The following is a 20158-nucleotide window of genomic DNA, read 5'->3' on the forward strand; positions in this document are numbered from 1 at the left end:
AGAACGCTTTTGGCGTCATATTGTATTACCTCCCGATGATTAATCACATTAAAGTTACGCTACTAACTAATGATATAACCACTAACAAAATTGTGTCATTGCCAGTTGTCTTAACAGGACAATAAATTGAAGCATCACATCAATACCGGTTTCATTCCAATTTTTCTATTTCTGTAAGTTCAACTGTAATAGGCTGATTATTAGAATAGAAAATGAAGACAAACGTTTAATTGTCTTTTCTTTCTTTTTTTCAGATTTCCCACCGGAACACTTCCCGCCAGTACGTCAATGTGACGTCACGAATTTCAAAGCGTCTTTTCGTATTTTGGCCATTCTGGCTCATTAAAGGTTTCTAAAGCTTCCGAAGTTGAGTCATTGGCTATTTTTAAACGCAAAAGAAGTTTATCTCTACACATAAAAAATTCACTTTGTCACAGAGCAGACGTGGTCAAAGTCCGTGGCGTCACGGTGAACTGGTGTGGAAACTTCAAGGCCGAAGTCGCCACCCGTATTTCCTTTATGTCTCTTTTCTAGCTCGTAGCCAAGCCTTGTCTTACATTGAGAGTGACTTGTTCTTTTGGTAGTTGAGTTGAGTTGAGTGGTTGTAGGCTACTGGTGGGATTAGCCTTGCATTGCTGCCGGCAACTGCTCCACCGTAGCGGCAGTTAAAATAAATAAATCACATAAATCAGTCACAGAAATCACAATTACAAATAGTCACACTTAAGGTCACCATGTGGAGGCGAAATCCGTGTCCTGCAGGTAATTTAAAAGAAGGCGAGAAACCTCCTTCCTACACAACTGGTTTCCGCGCGGGAAAACAATGTCCTGAAGAGAACTGTGAGGAACTCCTGTCTTCTTGAGGGACCCGAATAACACACTGCTTCCCCGTTATACAGAGTACATAACACAAGGTAATGTTTTACGTCACCGCACGCAGCACACGTTGAACATAATAGAGACAACGCCAGGTCGGTCTTATACATCCACGCAGGGGTACGAGCAGAGCCCGTGCGAATGCGGAGCAGTAAAGTGGCTTGGTTTCTTTTGAGGCCCTTGGTCACACATGACTTGTGAGGTGAGCTCTACAAAGAACTGAAGTGGCACGACACCGCTTCTCTGAAGAGTCTCTTGTCCTCTTGAGGCACTTTTCTCAAAGGTTTCCCAGACAGCGCTCTATGGCCGAGGCTGTCCGCCATCTCGTTGCCTATGATACCTATGTGCGAGGGCACCTATTGGAAACGTATGGAGAAGCCTTTGATATAGAGATTGTGCGCCGAGCGTAGGGAGCTAAGACATAAGGCATCAGTAGGGAACCCGTGCTCTAGCCTTTGAAGGGCAGATTTTGAATCTGTAAGAATGACAAAAGGTTGAGGCGTGCAAAACCATAGCTTCTTTAGAGCTGCCTCAATGGCAACGCTTTCAGCCGTTGTGGAGGACACGACTGCAGTGAAGCGAACAGACCAATCATTCTTGAAAGAGGGAATGTGAAAAGCAGCTGCACTAGATCCTGTGACGTTTTGCACAGAGCAATCAGTAAAAATTTGAAGATGACGTGCATATTCATTCTCAATATGTTCCAGTACGAGCGAACACGTTGCCGCCTAAGGATAACTCCGCATAGCGCGAACGTGAGGAATTGTCAAGGAACAATCGAGGCTCGCGAATGACCAAAGTGGTTTCAACCTCTTAGTTCAACCTCTAGCGTCAAGACCTAGGTACCCAAGAGTATTAAGGGCCAAGTACGCTCGGGACTCCGATCTCTTTCGAAGGCGCTGTAGAAGGGCTCGCCCGGCTACCGTCTGTTTGAAGCGGCCAATTTGCATCAAGAACCTTTGTGAAGCGACTAGGCTAAGAGGTCTCGATAGAGACTCATAAAGTACTGCATTGTTAGGAGCAGTCTGCGGAACGCCAAGAGCCCTCCTTAGGCCCTTTCTGTGCAAAACCTCAAGTCGTTCCAGCTGTGATAGGGGGGGGGGGGGGGGGGGATTAAAGGGAGCTGGTACATTATTCGACTCGTCACCAGTGCATCGTGCAGCCTGATCATTGAAGAAGGGTGGTTTCCCCATTGCTCACTTGCAACTCTACGGATCACATTGAGATGTGAAGATAGTGATGTCACAATCGAGTCCACAGCTCGTCGCCACTGTGGACGGTAGTCAATAATGACGCCCAAAAAGCGCTTGTGCTTCAATTGACGAAGGCAAGATTGATCAAGGTCTACCTTCAGCCGCGCATACCGTCTTCCTCTACCTGGAAACATGATGAAGCCAGATTTTTTTGGTATGATAAGAGAGTAATTAATTAGTACAGCTCAAACAGTTTCTCTTTAGTGTCCCTTTAAGACGTAGAACGTGACTAAAGGAATTATGCTTCGACATTCATTCACTTCCTATTAGTTAGCACCAACGAGTGGTTTACAGACGTTAGTAACAGTGACAATTTTTTTTCTAAGCAGGAGACGGTGTACTTGTAAACGAAGGCCAAAGGTGATTTCTGACCATGCGGCGCATAGCTATCGACTCTCGTTCCGCACTGTGTGCCCGGCGAGCGCGCCTTACGCACTAATAATGAATGATTGACGGGGTCATGCCATAGAGAAGCGCTGACTGCAGGCTGAATGCGACGTTGTACAGTGGAGTACTTCGCATTACTTTTGGCGAGATGGGGCACTGAAAAAAAAATTATTCTGTAGTTTTACGTGCCAGAACCACGACCTAATTACGAGGCACGCCGTAGAGGGAGATTCAGAATTAATTTTCACCGCCTGGAGTTCATCAACGTGTACCTTAAAAAAAGAAACGAAAAAAAGAAAACCGAGCAAAGAAAGCACACGACCCTCGATGCTCGAGGCACGAACTTATTTAATGAGTAATAAAATTCCAAAGCGTTACAAACGGGACACAAGCAAAAAAACACGTGCAACAAAACACACGGCGCAGTGTTTGTCTTTTTTTCGTAACACGCTGTTGAAAGTTTACTATGGATCACCAACACGCCCAAGTTCATACCTTCTTTAAAGGGGCCACAATACTAAATATTCGAGCTTGAATTATGCACTGCATGTTAAACCGTACACGGCCTACAGTAAGCTGGCAAAATGAGCGCATTCGCGGTGCCATATAAATTTCTTTTATCGCAGGTAAACTGCATATCAATTCGGAAACAATAACAGGTACGAAATAAAATCGCACCCTTCTTCAGAGTAACGGAAGCCAATTTCGAAGGCCATGTTTATGTGTGATGAAAAAAAAAAGACCTAGAAACAATTGTGGAAGCTAGAAATATGTCACAATCGCCGCGCATCGCTTCGCTTTAATACGCACGTTTCGGTGGTCAACCCGAAATAGTTTCGGCAGGCGGTGCCTAGTTTTTGGAATTTTTATCGCGCAACTGATATCATTGCGGGCACAATCAACGTCTCCTAAACGGCACAAGGCCGGTGCAATTCGATCCATGACGTCATGCTACCTTGCCCGACTGCGATAGAAGCCAATGGGGATGCTCCCTAGTAAGCCGCTGTGATTTTGACGTCACCGCTTTTGTCACACCTGACTTGTAGCATTGTGCCGTAGAGCAGAGTGCGCAAGTGTGCTGCCTAGGAGACGTTGGCTCTATGCGCCGTCCGATGAACCCAGCCGCTATTGCTCTTATACAGGGGAAGGCTTTTGCCGGAGCACTGTGGGTATGTAGTACCTCCGCACGGGGAGCATATGGTTTCAGAACATTTCCGAGCATTCGGATCAGCCACATGGGCACTAGCCTTTTTTTTTATTTCTTTCTTTTACGTCATACATGCTATGTAAAAATGGCAATTATTGTTGGTGGGAGGGGTCTTACAGAGGCAGCGATATGAAATTGAAAATTCGGGCTAGAATGTGCGCTGAATGAGAGCCCAGTCTCTTATTTTCTTTCTTGCGGGCGTAACCATATTGGCCCCATTATTCTCGGTTACAAAGCTAAACTGAGAATAGCTGGACGATCTTGGTCATGCTCCTTTAGCATCGATCCCACATTTAGCATACGACCGAGCGCACGGAATTAAGCCACGAGCACGTTGCAACGTCTCCGACGTGCCCGCCCTTTCCACCTAGAAAAGACACTGCTCTAAGGTTCACTCAGAGAGTATCTTCCATGCGCGGGGAGTGTTGCACGTTGTGCGGCATGACCGGTAAACAGGCTGCTCGACAATAAGGCTCTCGCGCAATGTGTCTCCCGAGTGTCCCCCATTCTCCGGGGGCGCGCTGCGCTCGGAGAGAGGACGTACCAAATGCGTGGTGCTCTGATGTCGGGGAAAGCCATTTTCTTCCGCAAAGTACCACCACTCGCGCTCCTCAGCTTCCTGTAGCGCACGAATCTCGTCGACGGGTGGAAGGGGGACGCGCAGTCGTGCATTCCCCCTGGCAGAGCTGGCTGAGAACACCGAACATGCCCGTTCGCCTGCGGCCATTCGCCCGCATTTCGCGTGCAAGCGGCATTGGCCGAGGGCGGGGGAGGGGAGGGCAGTGAGAGCGAGGATCGAAGACGCCACCGCCTTCTTCTCTTCCGAGCCATGTGTTTCCTTTCGCATCGCCGAACCAGATTTGGCCCGCGGAGACTCTTAGCACAAGTCGCACCCGCGCTCACTGCAGCGTACCAATACCGCTCGCCCCATCGCCGGAACAGCCCTTGAGCACGATGGACAGAAAAGCGACGGTCGAAAAATAATTTTCTTTAAAGGATTACAGGCTGAAGTGCGAGGAAGATATAAGGAGAGAAAGATAGAGAGAGAGAGAGAGAGAGAAAGAAATAGAAACACGAGGAAAGGCGCCGAAGAAACATGGAGGGAAGAGGAGGGAGAGGTTCGGCGGGAAGATGGTCGGAGCGGTGCGAGGCGAACGAACGGCGACCGAGAATTAAATTGATTTGCCTCGGAGCACGTTCAGCAGCGCGAGGGTCGTTTCGTCGAGCGCAGCAGCGGGGAGGAGGGAAGCGGCAGCCCTCGAGAAAAACGACGACGGGAGGCGACAGTTCGGCCGTGAAATAGGAGAGGTCGTGCTTTAAATAAAACAAATTAGAAATGTAAAAAAAAAAGAAAGAGAGAGAGACCATGGAAAAGAAACGTGCACCGCGCTTTGGCTTCTCGTCGTCTCGATCGTGGGCGTAATCCTCCATCTCACCCGTATTGCAACTTCGTCTTATGGTGCCGGTGTTCGAACGGCAGTTTTCCTCCTGTGTATATACGCTACTTCGAGTCATGGTTACAGTACTACGTGATTGCTTCGGAAAAAGTCGTCGCCTTGGGTACACATCCGCGCGAGCGGTGCCCAGATTTGCGTTGTAGTTGCTTTCTTGCTTCACTAAGGCGAGTTTCTTTTCTGGTGGGCTCATCACCGAGACCTTTGTTTACGAATGAGAATGAATGGCGGGGTGGAAAATCTATCTGTCGTGCGCTAGAAGGACCCGCCGGTTTTAAGCTCGTTGATGATTATCAGAGTGTGTCACTTCAACGTGTGCTCGGCTAATGCGAGTAGAAGCGGGCTCCAAGCCGGTGCAGTTAGGGCGACAGAGTTCATGCCCTTGAAGGTTAGTAAAGCGGCACAACGGTGAAAGCAAGTGCATCGAAGTCTTAGTGCCACGCAAATTGTTGCAAGAGCGTCTCGAGGTGGTAATGTAATGAGAGGCTCATTTGAGCTAGGGTACTAGCTTCCCTATCTGACGCCAGTGGTACGGTGGAGAGAGAGGGTTAATTTCATGAAAGCTAAAGTAACAAGCCTTGCTGCACGCAAGGCTTGCTACTTGAGATGGAGCTCATTGAAGAAAGTGAATCTGCGTAACGCGAAGAAACCATGTGTTGAGCGCCACTCATTTGCTAGCCAGATCGCTTTTACATCAGAGCTACAATCGCAATTACGTGAGTTGGAAAATGTCTGCTCAAGGATATCCGCGCCAACTGAGCGGAGTTTTTTGAAGAAGTTCACAGGAGCTAACGCAATTAAATTTAGAAGCTGATAGCAAAGGAAATTATTGAGGGGGGTCCCGGTCAACAACAAACAACAGTTACGAAGGCAATAACTTTCTGAATACATTCCCGATTTCGTGTCAACAAAATACACACGACAAACGCTACTAGCGTCAGGTTTGTTCGATGGAAGTTCCAACGCCGCGGCAAATGTTTGAGAAATACATAAAGTTTCTTGCTCTTCGTCTCGTTTCACATAGTAGTAAAATATCGCGAGACCAGCTGTACACTATGAGCGCGACACAGAACGCTGTTTTGAAATCGGTCGTATAGAAGAAGACCAAATCCAATGAAAAGAGCATCCATCGATGATCAGAAACAGCTAGCATTGTTAAGGAACATCAAGGAAGGTGAAAGATTTAAGTATAGGAAGCTGATAAGCATAACACATTATCTAGGAAAACTTTCCGTGCGAAAGCCGATGAACGAGAAAAATAAAGCAATAAATATATAAAGGAATGGAGTCTTCCGATTAACACAGAACGCCAAGCGAAAGCTGTCGCATCCCCAGGGCATAAATAAATATAAAGGGAGCTTTCATCCTCAGAAGAAGGACAACTGTTTACTCTCCGTTGCTTAAAGTTCTTCAACTGTAGCGGTCCAGCAGCATCGCGTATAACGTTCGGGTACTGCTGCTCAAAATTCTACAACCATAAACGCGAAAAAGAAAGCCCGACGCAAAACGTGGTGTTCCTTGACTTCGCCGCTGCATCTGGTCCAACAGCAGCAGCAACAACTTTATTTTCCCAGGACTGTTGTTTGAACCGAAAGGCGGCGCGTTGAACTCGGCCAGAATATCCAGTGCTTATCTTCGCCGCGACAGATGCCATCGGGCGTGCGATTGCGGGGAACGTTTTCCTCCCACTTCCAGCAGCGTGTCTGTTATCCGTTCTGTAAGCCGCTCAATTCGAACAAGATGGGACTCGAACAAATAACGTCTCCACGAGCGGCGGTGGCAACATCGGAGGAGAAGACAGCGGTGGCGGGCGTTGTTCGAGAATGAAGATGGTGGGAGGAAAAGAAAAAGAAGTACAAGCATGTGGCGATCGACACGTCACCCTCCCCCCCCCCCCCCCACACACACACACACACACACACTTGTTCCTTCCTTCCTTCCTTCCTTCCGTTTTCCCTCCTCCTGCACGACTAGTTTTATGCCCCATGCCAACCACAAAGGAGTTTTCCCTCAGAAGAAAGTGTTATAGGAAGGGACACTCTCCCCACGAGGAAGTTTGCACAAAAGCGTAAGGACCAGGAAGGAAAAAGAAAAACAACGGAAAGAGGAAGAGGCGGAGAAAAGAAAACGCGCCCGAATATCCAGAGGGAGATAGATGGGAGTCCGCGAAGCGGTTTCAGAATGTGGCGAAGTGACGGAGGGAGAAGGCGTGCCGCGGCGCGAGCTCGAACATCTCGGGGTGGTTTCTCGGCTGTGTGCTAGCGCCTTCCGAGCTGCTTTGGTGGTGGTCGCCGGACTGGAGGCGCGGCTATACTCGCCGCTGCATAAACGAAGAAAGCTGCGCCGTAGAGGGGCGAGAAAAGAGAGCGAAACGGGGGCACCCAGCAGCGTCCAAGGCTTATCCAAGGCCTCGGCAGCGGGACGCAACGGCCGCCGAGCTGTATGTCCGAGCCACGACGCGCACTGGCTGCGTGCGTGCGTGCGTGCTTGCGCGCTCGCATGCCCGCTCAGGCAGGAAATATTGTCGTCGTACACGACGACATATATATATATATATATATATATATATATTCGGTGGGATTGTGGCGTCGCCGAGGGCGTCGGAGCAGCGCGGCGTTTGCCGCGTGCGCACAACAAAAGGGCAGCGCTCGCAACTTTCTGACGCTTCGGAGGGGCCGTTCTTTATGGCCTTGGCGGGCGCGCGCCAGTGCGGCGCCTTTAGGAAATTAAACAAGGAAAGACGTACGAGCCAGAGTAAATGTAAAAAGAGTACGGGGACGTGGAGAGGATGGGGCGCAGATCTAGAGCGACGGACCCGCTCCGCTGCGGAGCGGGTGCGAAAGGAAGAAGTCGGGACTGCGCCGCTACAAGTGGAGCTCGACGTGCTCCCGAACAATGCGGTGCGGCGATCTGGTTGCGCTACGTGGCCGCGGGGTGGCAGCCTTTTCTTGACTCTTGTTGAAGCGGAGAGAGAGAAAAAGAAGATTTCTGGGGGGAAGAAAGGAAGAAAAGAAAGAAAATATGTTATGGCACATATGAGCTGTGTTTGGCGCGGCGGCGTCAGCCTCTGTGGCGCACGCGGAGTGCTCGCACCCACAGAGCATAATGACGCGTTTTTGCTCGAAAGGCACCGCTCCCTCCCAGCCGAGATTTTCTGCGTTGGACATCTAGCGGTGACGTATGGATTCTCTGTTCACAGAATCATGTGGCCCTAACAGGGATGAGGATCAAAGTTTTGATTTGGTCCCGCTTCGCTATAGTGTTGTCTGCCTGGCGTCCGATCTTGACTGAGCACATTTCCCAATGACATGTCAGGAAAAGCGTATTTGTATTTTCTTATCACACTAAAATATGTGGCGGCAGGATGACGGTAGCAAAGTGTTGGGGTAAGCGACTTTCTAATCGGCACATTCAACTTACGAGGAAACCGCGCGAATGAAAGATCGTTTGCAAACCTGTGACCGACAACCATCTAGACACCACACATGAATTCATATCTTCCCATCATATAGATTAACAGCTTTAATGAAAAAGCGCCAAGCACTGCCATTCCTGCCGCACAGATCAACAAGCTCTGCATCACCGTGCCACCTGCTACAAAGCGCTCGCGCTTTCATACTAATGATAGTGCAAGAGTGCCTGGAGCCCGTGCACTCTAAAGTGTCAAATCAAAACGCAAAGTGGTGCGCGTTACACTGTCAGATCCAGGACGAGAGTGATGCAGTCCGATTAGCGCAGAAAGTGAGCCAAATAAATGGGAAATCTTGCTTCGCATTTGCGGTCACCCCTTCGCTCTCTGGACCATTACGGAACCTAGCTATTCGACTACACTTCGCAAAGAATGCTTCAATTTGAGTTCTCTGTTCTTCGCCCGCAGAGTGCAGGCCCCACCCGAAGGGTTAGGTTCCTCGCCACTTACAGCTGTTCCCGCGGTGCCTACACCTGCTGAAATGTAATGCACGTGCGGAAGTTCTATAACAAAACGCAAAATAAGGCCTTAGAATGAGTAGCACGTACCCACTTGGCGTGCAAAAATGCAAGCTGCTTCAATAGCACCAGTTTGAACTCAGCCATATGAAAGTGCTTGGCATTCTTTAGACGGTCGTTTTGGGCGATTGGTCTTTTTTGGGGAGGCAGATTCCGGAACGTTGAGTGACGCTCAAGATGCCACTGCGCGAAACGAAAATAGTCTTGAGATATTCAAATAAGCGTCATTTTCAAGGCACGTGTTTGGTGTGACGTGCTAGTTAGATATATACTGCAGCGGGTTATGTCCGGCAAGAGGTTTAAACAACTTATGTTAAGCCATGCGGGCTACTTCTCGTTGTTGTTGACGTTGTCCTGAATAAACCTGCCTGTTCGTTGTTACGATCCGCCAGCGGGGATAGTGACCTTCTAGCCTCTCCCACACCACTGCGACGAATCGCTTCGTGAAGCTAACAATGCGTCTCCCTCGGACAGATATGCGGCGCCAGTAAGGTGAGACGCATTTGGCGGGTCGAGTGTTGTTTATTGGTTCACTGTCGCCGTCACGGACCAATGGGAGGAAGAAACTCCTGGAAAAGGGTGTTCTACAGCGTTTACTCACTGATTCCGGTAAACGTCACGGTTGTTTGACAGACATTCCATCTAACTGCTGGATCATCCCAGGAACCAACACGCGCCAGCTTGAGTCAAGCGTAGGAATTCCTGTCTACGAAGCTCCCCTCCTTTCTGTGTGTTCAGTGAACAAAGGTGCGGGAGTGATCGTGCGAACCCTCGCCCTAAACGCGGGTCCTTCGACAACTCAGACGCTATGGTTGGACGAAGGTGGGGCGGCAGATTTCCCTGGCCTAGGGATCTAGGGATGATAGAGAGGATTTAGGCAGACTTTTTCGGCTCCTCAGTGTGCTTCAATTCAGTCATGCTACATTGAGGGGACGTTACATTATCCCCACCCATGTAGATATTGTAAATAAACCCAGTACCTCTCGTTCTCGATGAGAACATATTCCTCCCTTCAACAACGTCCTTAGCGTGGATGAGTCGGACGACGGCATGGGCCAGCAACCCCTTTCGACATGCCCGACTCTAATTTTTACATCGTGCATAATTTCTTCGTTACAAGCCGAATCACCCTTTCGCGCCTTCTTCCTCTTTCCTTTTTTTCTTCCTGTTCATTGGTGTGCTTATTTCCGTACGAATGGGGTGCTTAAGGCACTGTCAATGTAGCGGATGTAAGAGCTGCTGGCGTGAGACCTATATAACCATGCGCTTAGACATGCGCCAGAAGCAACCTCTTTCCTGCGAGAGAAGAAAGAGATGGCGCAAGAAAAGGTTCAGTATACTGAGACTTGCGCTCCCAAGGCGCCATACAGAACTGTTAGGGATGGTCACATAGCCCCCGGCCGATAACAATATATATACCTCAGCACTGCCGCCAATGTTTTTGGAGCTTGCGAGCTGCGAGGTCATCGTTGCTCATGCGTCATCATCTCACTCATTGGTCGGTATTCTAAATGTGCCTACTAGCAGACGAATGAATGATTGTCTCTGTGAACTACACTTGAGAGAGTGTATTTGCTCAATCTTCCCCATTTCCCATTATAGGGAAGAAAACCCGGACGCTATACTTGCCGTCTTTCCATTTCTATATTTCTCATCGCTGCTGTGGAAAGAGGAGAGACAGTGCCGTACAGCGCGATTACACGTAGGTGCGAAATGTCGCGCTCGCTCGTTCGTCATGGCACGTCCGCTGGGGTCAGATCTGGCGTTGTCCGAGCCCTTCCACAGTAACACGGAGCGACGTGGCTGACGCCTCGGGAAGCCATCGATCTGATTATCGCGTGCTCAGAAGCGCGAAAAAAGAAGAAGAAAGCAAGGCCCGCTTCATCCCAGAGATAGCTATCCTATGCTGTTTGGTTTCGGACACGCGTGGTGGTCACGACAAACCTGTCACGCTGCGAACTATTATTTGTCATAACGCAGTCGGCGGAGAGGGACACGCATACGCTCACTTGGCACGTATTGTCCCTCGCCGCACGCGAGTGCAGGGGTGGGTTTAGGAGGAGGAGGGAGCGACCTCCGTTTTTACCTACCCAACTGTTTGCGTTACAAAAGAGAAAATAGATTGTAATTTGCAATATTTAAGAACTGAGAGTATTCACTTTGGTAGCTATTGGTGGGGTGCCTTCATAAGCACATATAGCCCATTTGAGAATCACCTATATACGTCCGGGTTTTTTTTTTTTTTTTGTTCGCTGATTATCGTTCAACTGTTTATCATTTTTAAAGATGAAGCACGTCACTGACATAGATAAAACCTAAACTAAAATTTATTTTTATTTTGACCTTGGCCAATGAACTGTTTCATCTTTAACGATGCTTTTGCTTTACCAGACGGCATTCCGTCAAACGCTTGACTAAAGTGCTTATCATCTTCCATTTTCTTTTTTTTTTCTTTTGCTGTATGGATAATGATAGTTCAAAAAACCATATTGTTGCATTCTTCCACTGCGAACAAATGTATTGCTACGAGCGTGTTGATGTGACTAGTGTTCAAATTAGATTGCACAATGTTTGATTACTTAGGGAAACATTCTCGGGTTCAAGGTTTTTCAAAGGAGCGTTAGAAAAATGGCAAAGCTTCCGATAAGGTGCATAATTACGTCACTTTCAAAATAGCTTCCACATAGACCATAAGAACGCACAGGATATATATGTATTGCCCCCATACGCGTATAGTGTAAAATGTTACGCACTGATGCCTGGCTGCCAAAAACTCGTGCGTCGACGGCCAAACAAAACACAATGCTCCATGCACGTGTTGTTGCTTGAGAGCTTTGAATCGTCTGAAGGTTTACATGCTAGTGTGGTGGAGCACTCGCAAAGGACTGCTCTCCTCTTCTCCAACCATTCCCTCCCCCTGTGACGGCTGCGGGAGAGTAGGATGGAAGTCGCCTTTCACACTAGCGCTCGCACCGCTGGAGACAGCTCACACATATTGCGAGTCAGTTTTTATGCCTAACTACCTATAAAACCGCCGCAGATATGGTGGCTAACGGCTCTGATCTCGACAGAATTACGTGATGAAGCATGCAAACGCTACCTAAATATTGTTACGGAAAGATGAAAGAAGAGAGAGGACGAAGAAGGTTGGAGACGCTGGCTGCACAGTGCTGTTGGTGGTCAGCCATCTTAACTACTCTGACTCAGCCTGTATATATATATATTGTAAATATAGTCTTTCTCTACTCGCAACATCCCCGTAACAATATCTTCACCGTCACAAATACACGCATTCAAGCGCAGCATTACTTTCAAACTATGAACAGCTTTCTAGGAGCGTCCTCCTTTTCGCTTACACTGACAAATCATCGTCGACGGCTCCCCACCCAACATTTGTGGACAGACAATAGTAGCGGACGGCTCACTCACTGGCCCAGGCTCCCCCACAGTTGACCTCTTTGAGGACGCACTCGGGGTCCGGCTCCAGCCTGCGGCCTCCCGGCCAGTCGACGCGCCCGATCCAGGACCGCGAAGAGCCGCGATCCGAGACCTGGTAGGCTCCACTGCGCAGCGGCTGGGCCGAGTCGCGGAACTCCGTCTCGCGCACGGACACGAAGCCCCGAGCCCCGGGGCTGTAGTCCAGCAGCACGGCTTTACTCTGGACCTGCGGCACCCACGCGTACACACACACGGATTCGATGTGCACGCACACACACACTCTATGGTGCAAAGGTCGCCAGGTTTGCAAAGTGCACACTCTATGCAAAGGTCGCCAGGTTTTAACATCTTTACGCAAACTCCATCCTTGTTGTTTCTTTTTTTCGAAAGGAAACATGCCATTGAGCGTGCGGCTGGTACTGTCACTGGGCCCTGTTGAACGAGAAATAGAAGCAGCACCAGCCACAAGCGTGCCGAAATTTATTCTTCTGATTGTCGTGTATACCCCTTTATTATTATTATTATTATTATTATTATTATTATTATTTGTTTATGAGACGTTGTCGCCTTTGACTGGCGCCGGCTACTGCTTTTCACATAGAGACATCAAAAAGAAATCACTAAAGCGCACTAAAACTAAAAGTCAATGCTAAAGTACAGTAACACAAAGTCCAGTCACATAAGTACACTAAAGTAAATACCATGTCCGGTCAATAGCTACACTAAAATCAGGGCACATAAGAAAACACTGATTAGATTCTCACGAAGGTACATGAATCCAGGCATTGAATGGGCCAAAGTTGAGTCAAATTAAGTACATAGAGTGAGCTTATCACAGATAAAAACTCTACTCAGTAGTTTCCGACAATATTGCTCACTTCTAGAAACTTTAGGAGGGACATTAACGCTCGTCTTTGCAATGGATATGTTGGACATGCACTTAACATCTTCCTGAGGCTGAAGGGCCTGCGGCCCAATGCCATAAAATTACGTCATAAACGTATCTGTGTGTCGTGTCGCGGACATCTTAACAGAAGATGTCCTATATCCTCCTCGCCGTGGCCATAAAGTCATTTGACTCTCAGCTCTTTAATGTTTTTAAAGTTTTTTGTATACGTGGTAACCGAGCCGCAGGCGATGAATCAACGTTTAAAAGACTCTAGTTGTATTCAGTATGGATAGGATATTAAGTTGAAGCGAGGGGTCCACGTAAAATAAATCTGAATATTTCGAGTTCCGATCAAACCATGTTGCTCTGCAACCCCGGGCTGAGATCTGTCTTAGCATGTGCTGCAATTCGCCTTGTGTTAGAGGGAGTCCGGGGGTGGCTTGCACGAACATTTAGTAACTAAAATAATAAAGAATTAACTAAATAATAACGCGTTCTTAAGAGTTTTTTAGACAACTTAGTCTGCACTAGAACGCGTTCTTAAATTCGGTATTATTTTCATTATTAAATATTCGTGCAAGCCGCCCCAGATGTGACGTTGTTAACATGCGCATATCCAGCTGCCTCGTCCGCTGTAACATTGCCAGTAATATTGTAGTGCCAAGTAATCATTGGAGCATTATTGTGCGATTCTCTTCACTTGCTTTTGTGAATTCCTTTAGTGTCTCGTAAACTAACGCCATGTTTTGCGAATTGTATACTTCTTGTTGTGACGAGGTAGCAAAGGTATTATGGCACCACTTTAGCGGCTGTGTTAGCAGGTCTTTCTTCTATAACGTGCACTATAAGTAAATCTTAAGGCAGGAAAATGAGAAGATAACGGTTGTTTACTTGAGAAGTTTTACAAAAATATAATCCGCCATGTAAGTGCCAGAAACAAAAAAAAAAAAAAGGGAAGCTCGCTGCCTAAGCACGTACATTGGCATTACAAAATAAGTTCAGAACTTATGTTCACAGACACCACGGCAAAACCAATCACTTCCCTCCTGCGCGCCTATACAGCATAAATAACTTAGGCTGTGTTCTGATGGCAACTCTGTTTCGTAAGTTTTTGTACTGGAGTGTACGTAAGACGTAAATCTGTCTTATTATTATTTTTTCGTTATCATTGATTTGCACGATCTAAACTTATAGCATGACTCACCTGTCCCCGCGCGTCAGCCCGACTGGGCGATGTCGGCAGACTGGGGTAAGTGCCGTTGATGAAGAAGGACTCAGCGGGCAGAGCAGCAGCTCCATTCGACGGTTTCGACTTCGACGACCGCCAGAGGGCAGTGATGAGGAGCGACACGGCATTGAAGTAACGAAAGGCCGCGTAGACTTCACTCTGTAAGCGAAGATAACCAGGGAAGGCAAGTGTGTGAACGCCTTGCTTTGATGAAAACATAGTAAAATCAGCGCAAATGACTACAACCTCTTTTTGCTGTCGTTTCGATCCACCTAGAAAATATAGGTGCTAGTGTTCAGCTTTTCCAAAGGGTTTTAAATTCGGGATAACTTGTGTATCGCGCATTGCTCTCAAAGATGGAAACATGTCGTTTCTGTAATGAAGAGCTGCGAAGAACAGTGCACAATCTGACATCCCGAATTTAGCGAAGAGAGCGCAAAAGAGTTGTGCTTCGCCACATTTATGATACACCATTGTTGGTATTAAAAAATGGTACCAAGCTTGGCTAGTCAAGTTTGGCGTGATTACGTGAACGGTAAGCTAAAGCAACAACCACAGGACACACGTGTTTTTTAAAACTTGAACGCAGTATAGACGCGAGCCGTATATAATCCTCTTCTGTACTAGCTACCAAAAGTAAGAATGAGGCGCAAGTGTCAGAAGATTAACATTACTTTTGTAACGTAGCATGAAAGTCGAAGAAACACACACACCGCGTTCGATCAGTTAACTTAAAATATAATTTTAAGTTTTCGTTTTGTTTTTTGTCTTGTTTGTATTAGGTATTTGTACAGAGCTTCATCTTTTAATGGAGTAGTGGGCTTGTCCCATTGTAAGCAAAGTATCTTAATTAATCTGGGTGTCTTTCCTCACTCACTGAGAAAGCAGGTGGGCGTCTAGCGCGCAAACACAAGGCGCACCAATATCGCGCAATATAGGGAAATATGTACACCCATAGTCAGGATGCATGATTTAGGCCAATGTCCCAAACAAAAGAACGAGAGAACAATTACGGCAGTACCCATCTGACTATGACTGTCGACGTTAATGCGATTAGAATTCAAGCAAAATAGCGGCACACCGTATTGCTGTAGCCACGTTTAGTATTTAAAATTTGTAGGGGCCCCTCTGAGATTTCCATTGCACGGCTATATGCGACACCAACTGTATCCGATATTGGCATACCTTTCTATGACACTCGCTTGCAGAGGTCGCCCATGAGCATGAAGGAATGAAGACGGATGTATGAAGACGGCGACGGCGCAGTGACAAAGATGGAATGACGAAGAAGGAACGACAAAGGTGGTATGACGAAGGCGGCATTACGACATTGAGATGACAATTTTGAAATGATGACGATGGTATAATCACCACTGTGTGACAACGACGGCATCGGGAAAGCGAGTGGAGACCAGTGTAGGTGGGACGAGAACCAGGTGACGAAGCATGAATGACGATAATGGGGCGACCACCACGGCAGGACGACGACGACATCAAAACGAATCTATGACAGCGACTGTCTGACGACAACACAATGAAGGCGATGGCATGACAATGGCGGTCTAATCACGATTTAATGATGACAGCATGATTACGCTGGAATGAGGGAAAAGAAATAACATCAGTGGGAGGACGAAGACAATATGACGACGACGGCATGACGATAATAAAATAATGTTTCTGAAGTGGTGATGACGGTGGTAAATGAAACTGTGACGAAGAGGGCATGAATATCATAGTATGACGACTACGCGATGAGGAGAGTTAGAATGAACTTGTTAGAATGACAACAAAACGACTACGACGGTATCACAACGACGGTATAACAACGAATTCATGACGAAAAATTGGCTGAGGTTTAACTCTTGTAAACTTAGTTATCACGAGCGAAAGGTCTCTTTGGCTTAGTTTTGCAAAAACTACGCACAGTGTTTCATCAAAGTTAGGCCACAGTCTTTGACACACGTTACACATGCTACCGAACGGGTTGTCCGTAAAGTCTGGTGAAAGCTGGCCGTCACCGTCCAGCTTGCCGCCAGCCAAAGGGTGCCGTTCGTCAAACGATCGTTGTGGGTGCCGTTGCTTGTGTTCACGGCTTCGTCTCCTGCTGTTGTGGTTCGTGTTGCTGAACGATGGTGGCGGTAGCAGTTGCTTCGATTTTGGCACGCTTCCGCGCTTGGTAAGCTTCTTTATAACACTCTAATCGGCCTCCCTTTGCTCCGGTGTTTCAGCAGGCAACTTTGCCTTTGCTTGATATTTCGCAGCCTGCCGTGTAGCTATATCTACTGGATGATTGGATTCAGCTTGTCGCTTCCGCTAAACAGCAGCCGTTAAACTCTCACCTGGTCACGTGGCACCGCCGCGGCGAGGTTCCGAGAGAGTGCAGCTGTGACGCCTCTCCCATGGATCACGTGGCGTGACGTCACACCTGCCACGGTCACGCTCCGGTGGGTCAAGGTCATTGCGACGCGATGGATGACCTTGCAAGACATAGCGTAGTAGAGCTTCCGACCTAATATATAACGACGACTGTATGATGACAGAGTAATGAAGACGATGGCATGACAACGGTACGAGGACAGTGGGATGACAACGACTATATGACGACGATGGCGTGAAGACTGCTATATAACAATGACCATACAATGACAACGGCAAAAAGAGAGTCGGATGATGTAGCTGGAGTGATGGCAATAGAACGACCACGACAACATCACGACGATAGTGTGACAGTGAATGCCTGACGACTGTGTAACGAGAATGGCCTGACGACGATGGCACGACGAAATTCGCATGCCAAAGTTGGAATGACGATGGTGCAACGGTGACGACGGCCTGACGACCTCGAGCACATACCTAGTGGCACCATGTTATTTCAGAACTAGGGCCACTGGTTGCCCATTGTCTTGAGGCGCAAGCGTGAGGCGCCTCAAGACAGTGGTGTTGAGGCGCCATTGTGACGCCACATTGACAGTGACGATAACGACATGCTGGAAGGATGACGACGGAACGACTATGAGCAAATACCTAGTGTGCCCCAAGTTGGCAGACAACTTGGACAACTGAGTGGGCGTAAAATGATAGATAGATAGATAGATAGATAGATAGATAGATAGATAGATAGATAGATAGATAGATAGATAGATAGATAGATAGATAGATAGATAGATAGATAGATAGATAGATAGATAGATAGATAGATAGATTCAAAACGTCTGAAGTAGGCAAAGATTGCTTAAAAACAGGACATGACAATAAAAAGGACAGGACAAATTTACAGCACGTGCCGCATAGATAGTGCAGCTCCAGACTGCGAACTCGTTTGACTGCTTAAAGGCGTGAACCGTGGCACGTTATATATTTCTCTGGAGGATACTAAACGGCAACAAACGCCTGCAACAGAAAGTAGATCCACCTCGGGATTGTACGCAGGGCACCATTGTGATTGTGATGAGCGCTTTCATAAAGAGAGTAAGATGCAGTTTCTGTTTGCAAAATTAAGACGAAGGTAGCGAAGACACAAGGTTGTGCCTGTATAAAGACCGCATGGCATGCAGCAATTCAGACATTTGGGCAATACGAATAAGTGCTCATTGCCCTTTTCTCATCTCTACAAATGACACGCTGCGAGTGCCACGAGATATGTCTGTAGGATAAATTACTTGTATACTTAAACGCAAATTACTAGCCCGTGACAACAACAACAACAACAAAAAAATCCGCCTGCATTTCTCCCTGCGAAAGGGCATGTACAGCGAAGCTGTAGCCGGAGTTAGACAAGCACCACCACCACAAGCGACGTACGTCATGCACGCGCGCATTTGTGAGGAAGTGCTGCAGAAGATATTGTGATTCTTCTAGACCCTCCGCCAAGCGCAAAGGCATTACTGAATTAATTGGCTTTCTCAAAGTATATTGCTTCAGAGAATTCGTAAAGTACGCCTTACACACATGCTGCAGACATGATAGCTTCGAATTGTTATTCGAATATACGAGAAACCATATCTCTGTTACGGGGAAACTCTTAAACAAAGCTCTTTTCCAGGTGCCGTTTGAGGTATGTCTGAATGGCCGCGGGCGCTAAGTGGCGGTACTGTTTTTGGGCAGTGTTTGCCATAATGTCTATTATGGTCGCAGCACACGCTGTGCAACAGATGCGACGGGCAGAGTGCGCACGCGTCAAGGACAGATACATCGTGTGCACACTTTCGTCACGCGCGCACACACGTGTGCGAAATTGCAGCATACATCTTCATTCTACTGGGCCCTCTGCCAAGCGCAAGTGCGTTATTGAACTAATCCATTTGATCAACGTAAATTGCGTCAGAAAGTAAGCTCGAGTTTAGCAACGCAACGGCCATATCCACTATGTAGCCAAATTAGGCTACCGCGCCGCTTGTATTTTTCCTTTTTCCTTTTTGTCAAGCACGGACTGGACAGAAAGTTTTACGCGGCTTACGGGACATCGATTTACATATATAATGGATTCCTAGAACTGTTTTCGGCGACCGAGGTCCGACTGCAATGAAAGAAACCGTACCAATTACTCCGCATTACTCCACACAAGCTGCAGACAAGATAGCTTCGAAATGTAATTCGAATATACGAGAAAACGCAATTATTTCACGCGGGAACTTAAAGACAAAGTCTTTTTCCAACTGCCATTTGAGGTCTCTCTGAGTGGCCGCGGCCGACAGGTGGCGGTACCGTTTTTGGATGAGCACAGAACGAGCCCACGAAAAATCCCGACCAACTAAAGGCTAACAGCTCCATCCAACCTATGCGGGTACAAAGCTGCGAGAGCTGCCACTCCGGATATATTTTTTAAACCTCCACCTGCAAAGAGTAGCACACTTGCCCTTCATCTCTGAAAGAGACCTAAGCCAGTTGATTCCACTAAAAGCTTAATGACATTGCTCTACTAGTGTAAATGTTAGGCTAATTAAAAAAAAAGGAAAAGCTGACAGTTTCAAGCTAAAATATTAAATGTTTGGCAGAGAACTGATACGAGGATCAGTCACAAAATTTGCCAAGACGTTCAGGTTTCATCCTAAAACCAGTGACACAATGACCGATCTGTACGGAGGAAAACAGCCGTTTTAATCATGACGAGCGCAAGAAAAGGAAAATAAGGCGAAGCGCCCCGTTTTGTTGTTTTTATTTCATTGTGCTTGTTGTGGCAGCGCTTTTTTTTTGTGTGTGTGACCGCACCAACCCACTGCGCTGCCCTCGATTTTGCATTATAAGCACCGAAAACCGCTTTACATCAGGGAAATAAGCGAACCTAATTAGCTGAAGCATCGATGCAAATTATGTTTGGGTTGGGTAGCATACATTTGACCTTTTATTCTTACGTTGTCACCAGCCATAGTGGTCGATGCGTATATAGTGTGTTTTATTTCGTATGCTTTAACCCGTCTGGCGCTTGTTTTTGTTTTC

General features: G+C 47.4%; 1 protein-coding gene across 2 annotated transcripts in view; it reads right to left on the reverse strand.

Annotated features, from left to right (window-relative positions):
• LOC126542376 (retinal guanylyl cyclase 1) overlaps positions 1–20158 on the reverse strand; it is a 218172-nt gene that overhangs the window by 92294 nt on the left and 105720 nt on the right. For both annotated transcript variants that reach the window (XM_055077225.2, XM_050189429.3), the window contains exons 3-4: positions 14696–14878; positions 12594–12828 (exon numbers count right to left, since the gene is read on the reverse strand). In XM_055077225.2, the coding sequence (XP_054933200.1) occupies positions 12594–12828; positions 14696–14878 (418 nt within the window). The remainder of the gene's footprint in view (positions 1–12593; positions 12829–14695; positions 14879–20158) is intronic.

This window comes from Dermacentor andersoni, chromosome 2 (genome assembly GCF_023375885.2).
Source record: "Dermacentor andersoni chromosome 2, qqDerAnde1_hic_scaffold, whole genome shotgun sequence".
Lineage (NCBI taxonomy): Eukaryota > Metazoa > Arthropoda > Arachnida > Ixodida > Ixodidae > Dermacentor > Dermacentor andersoni.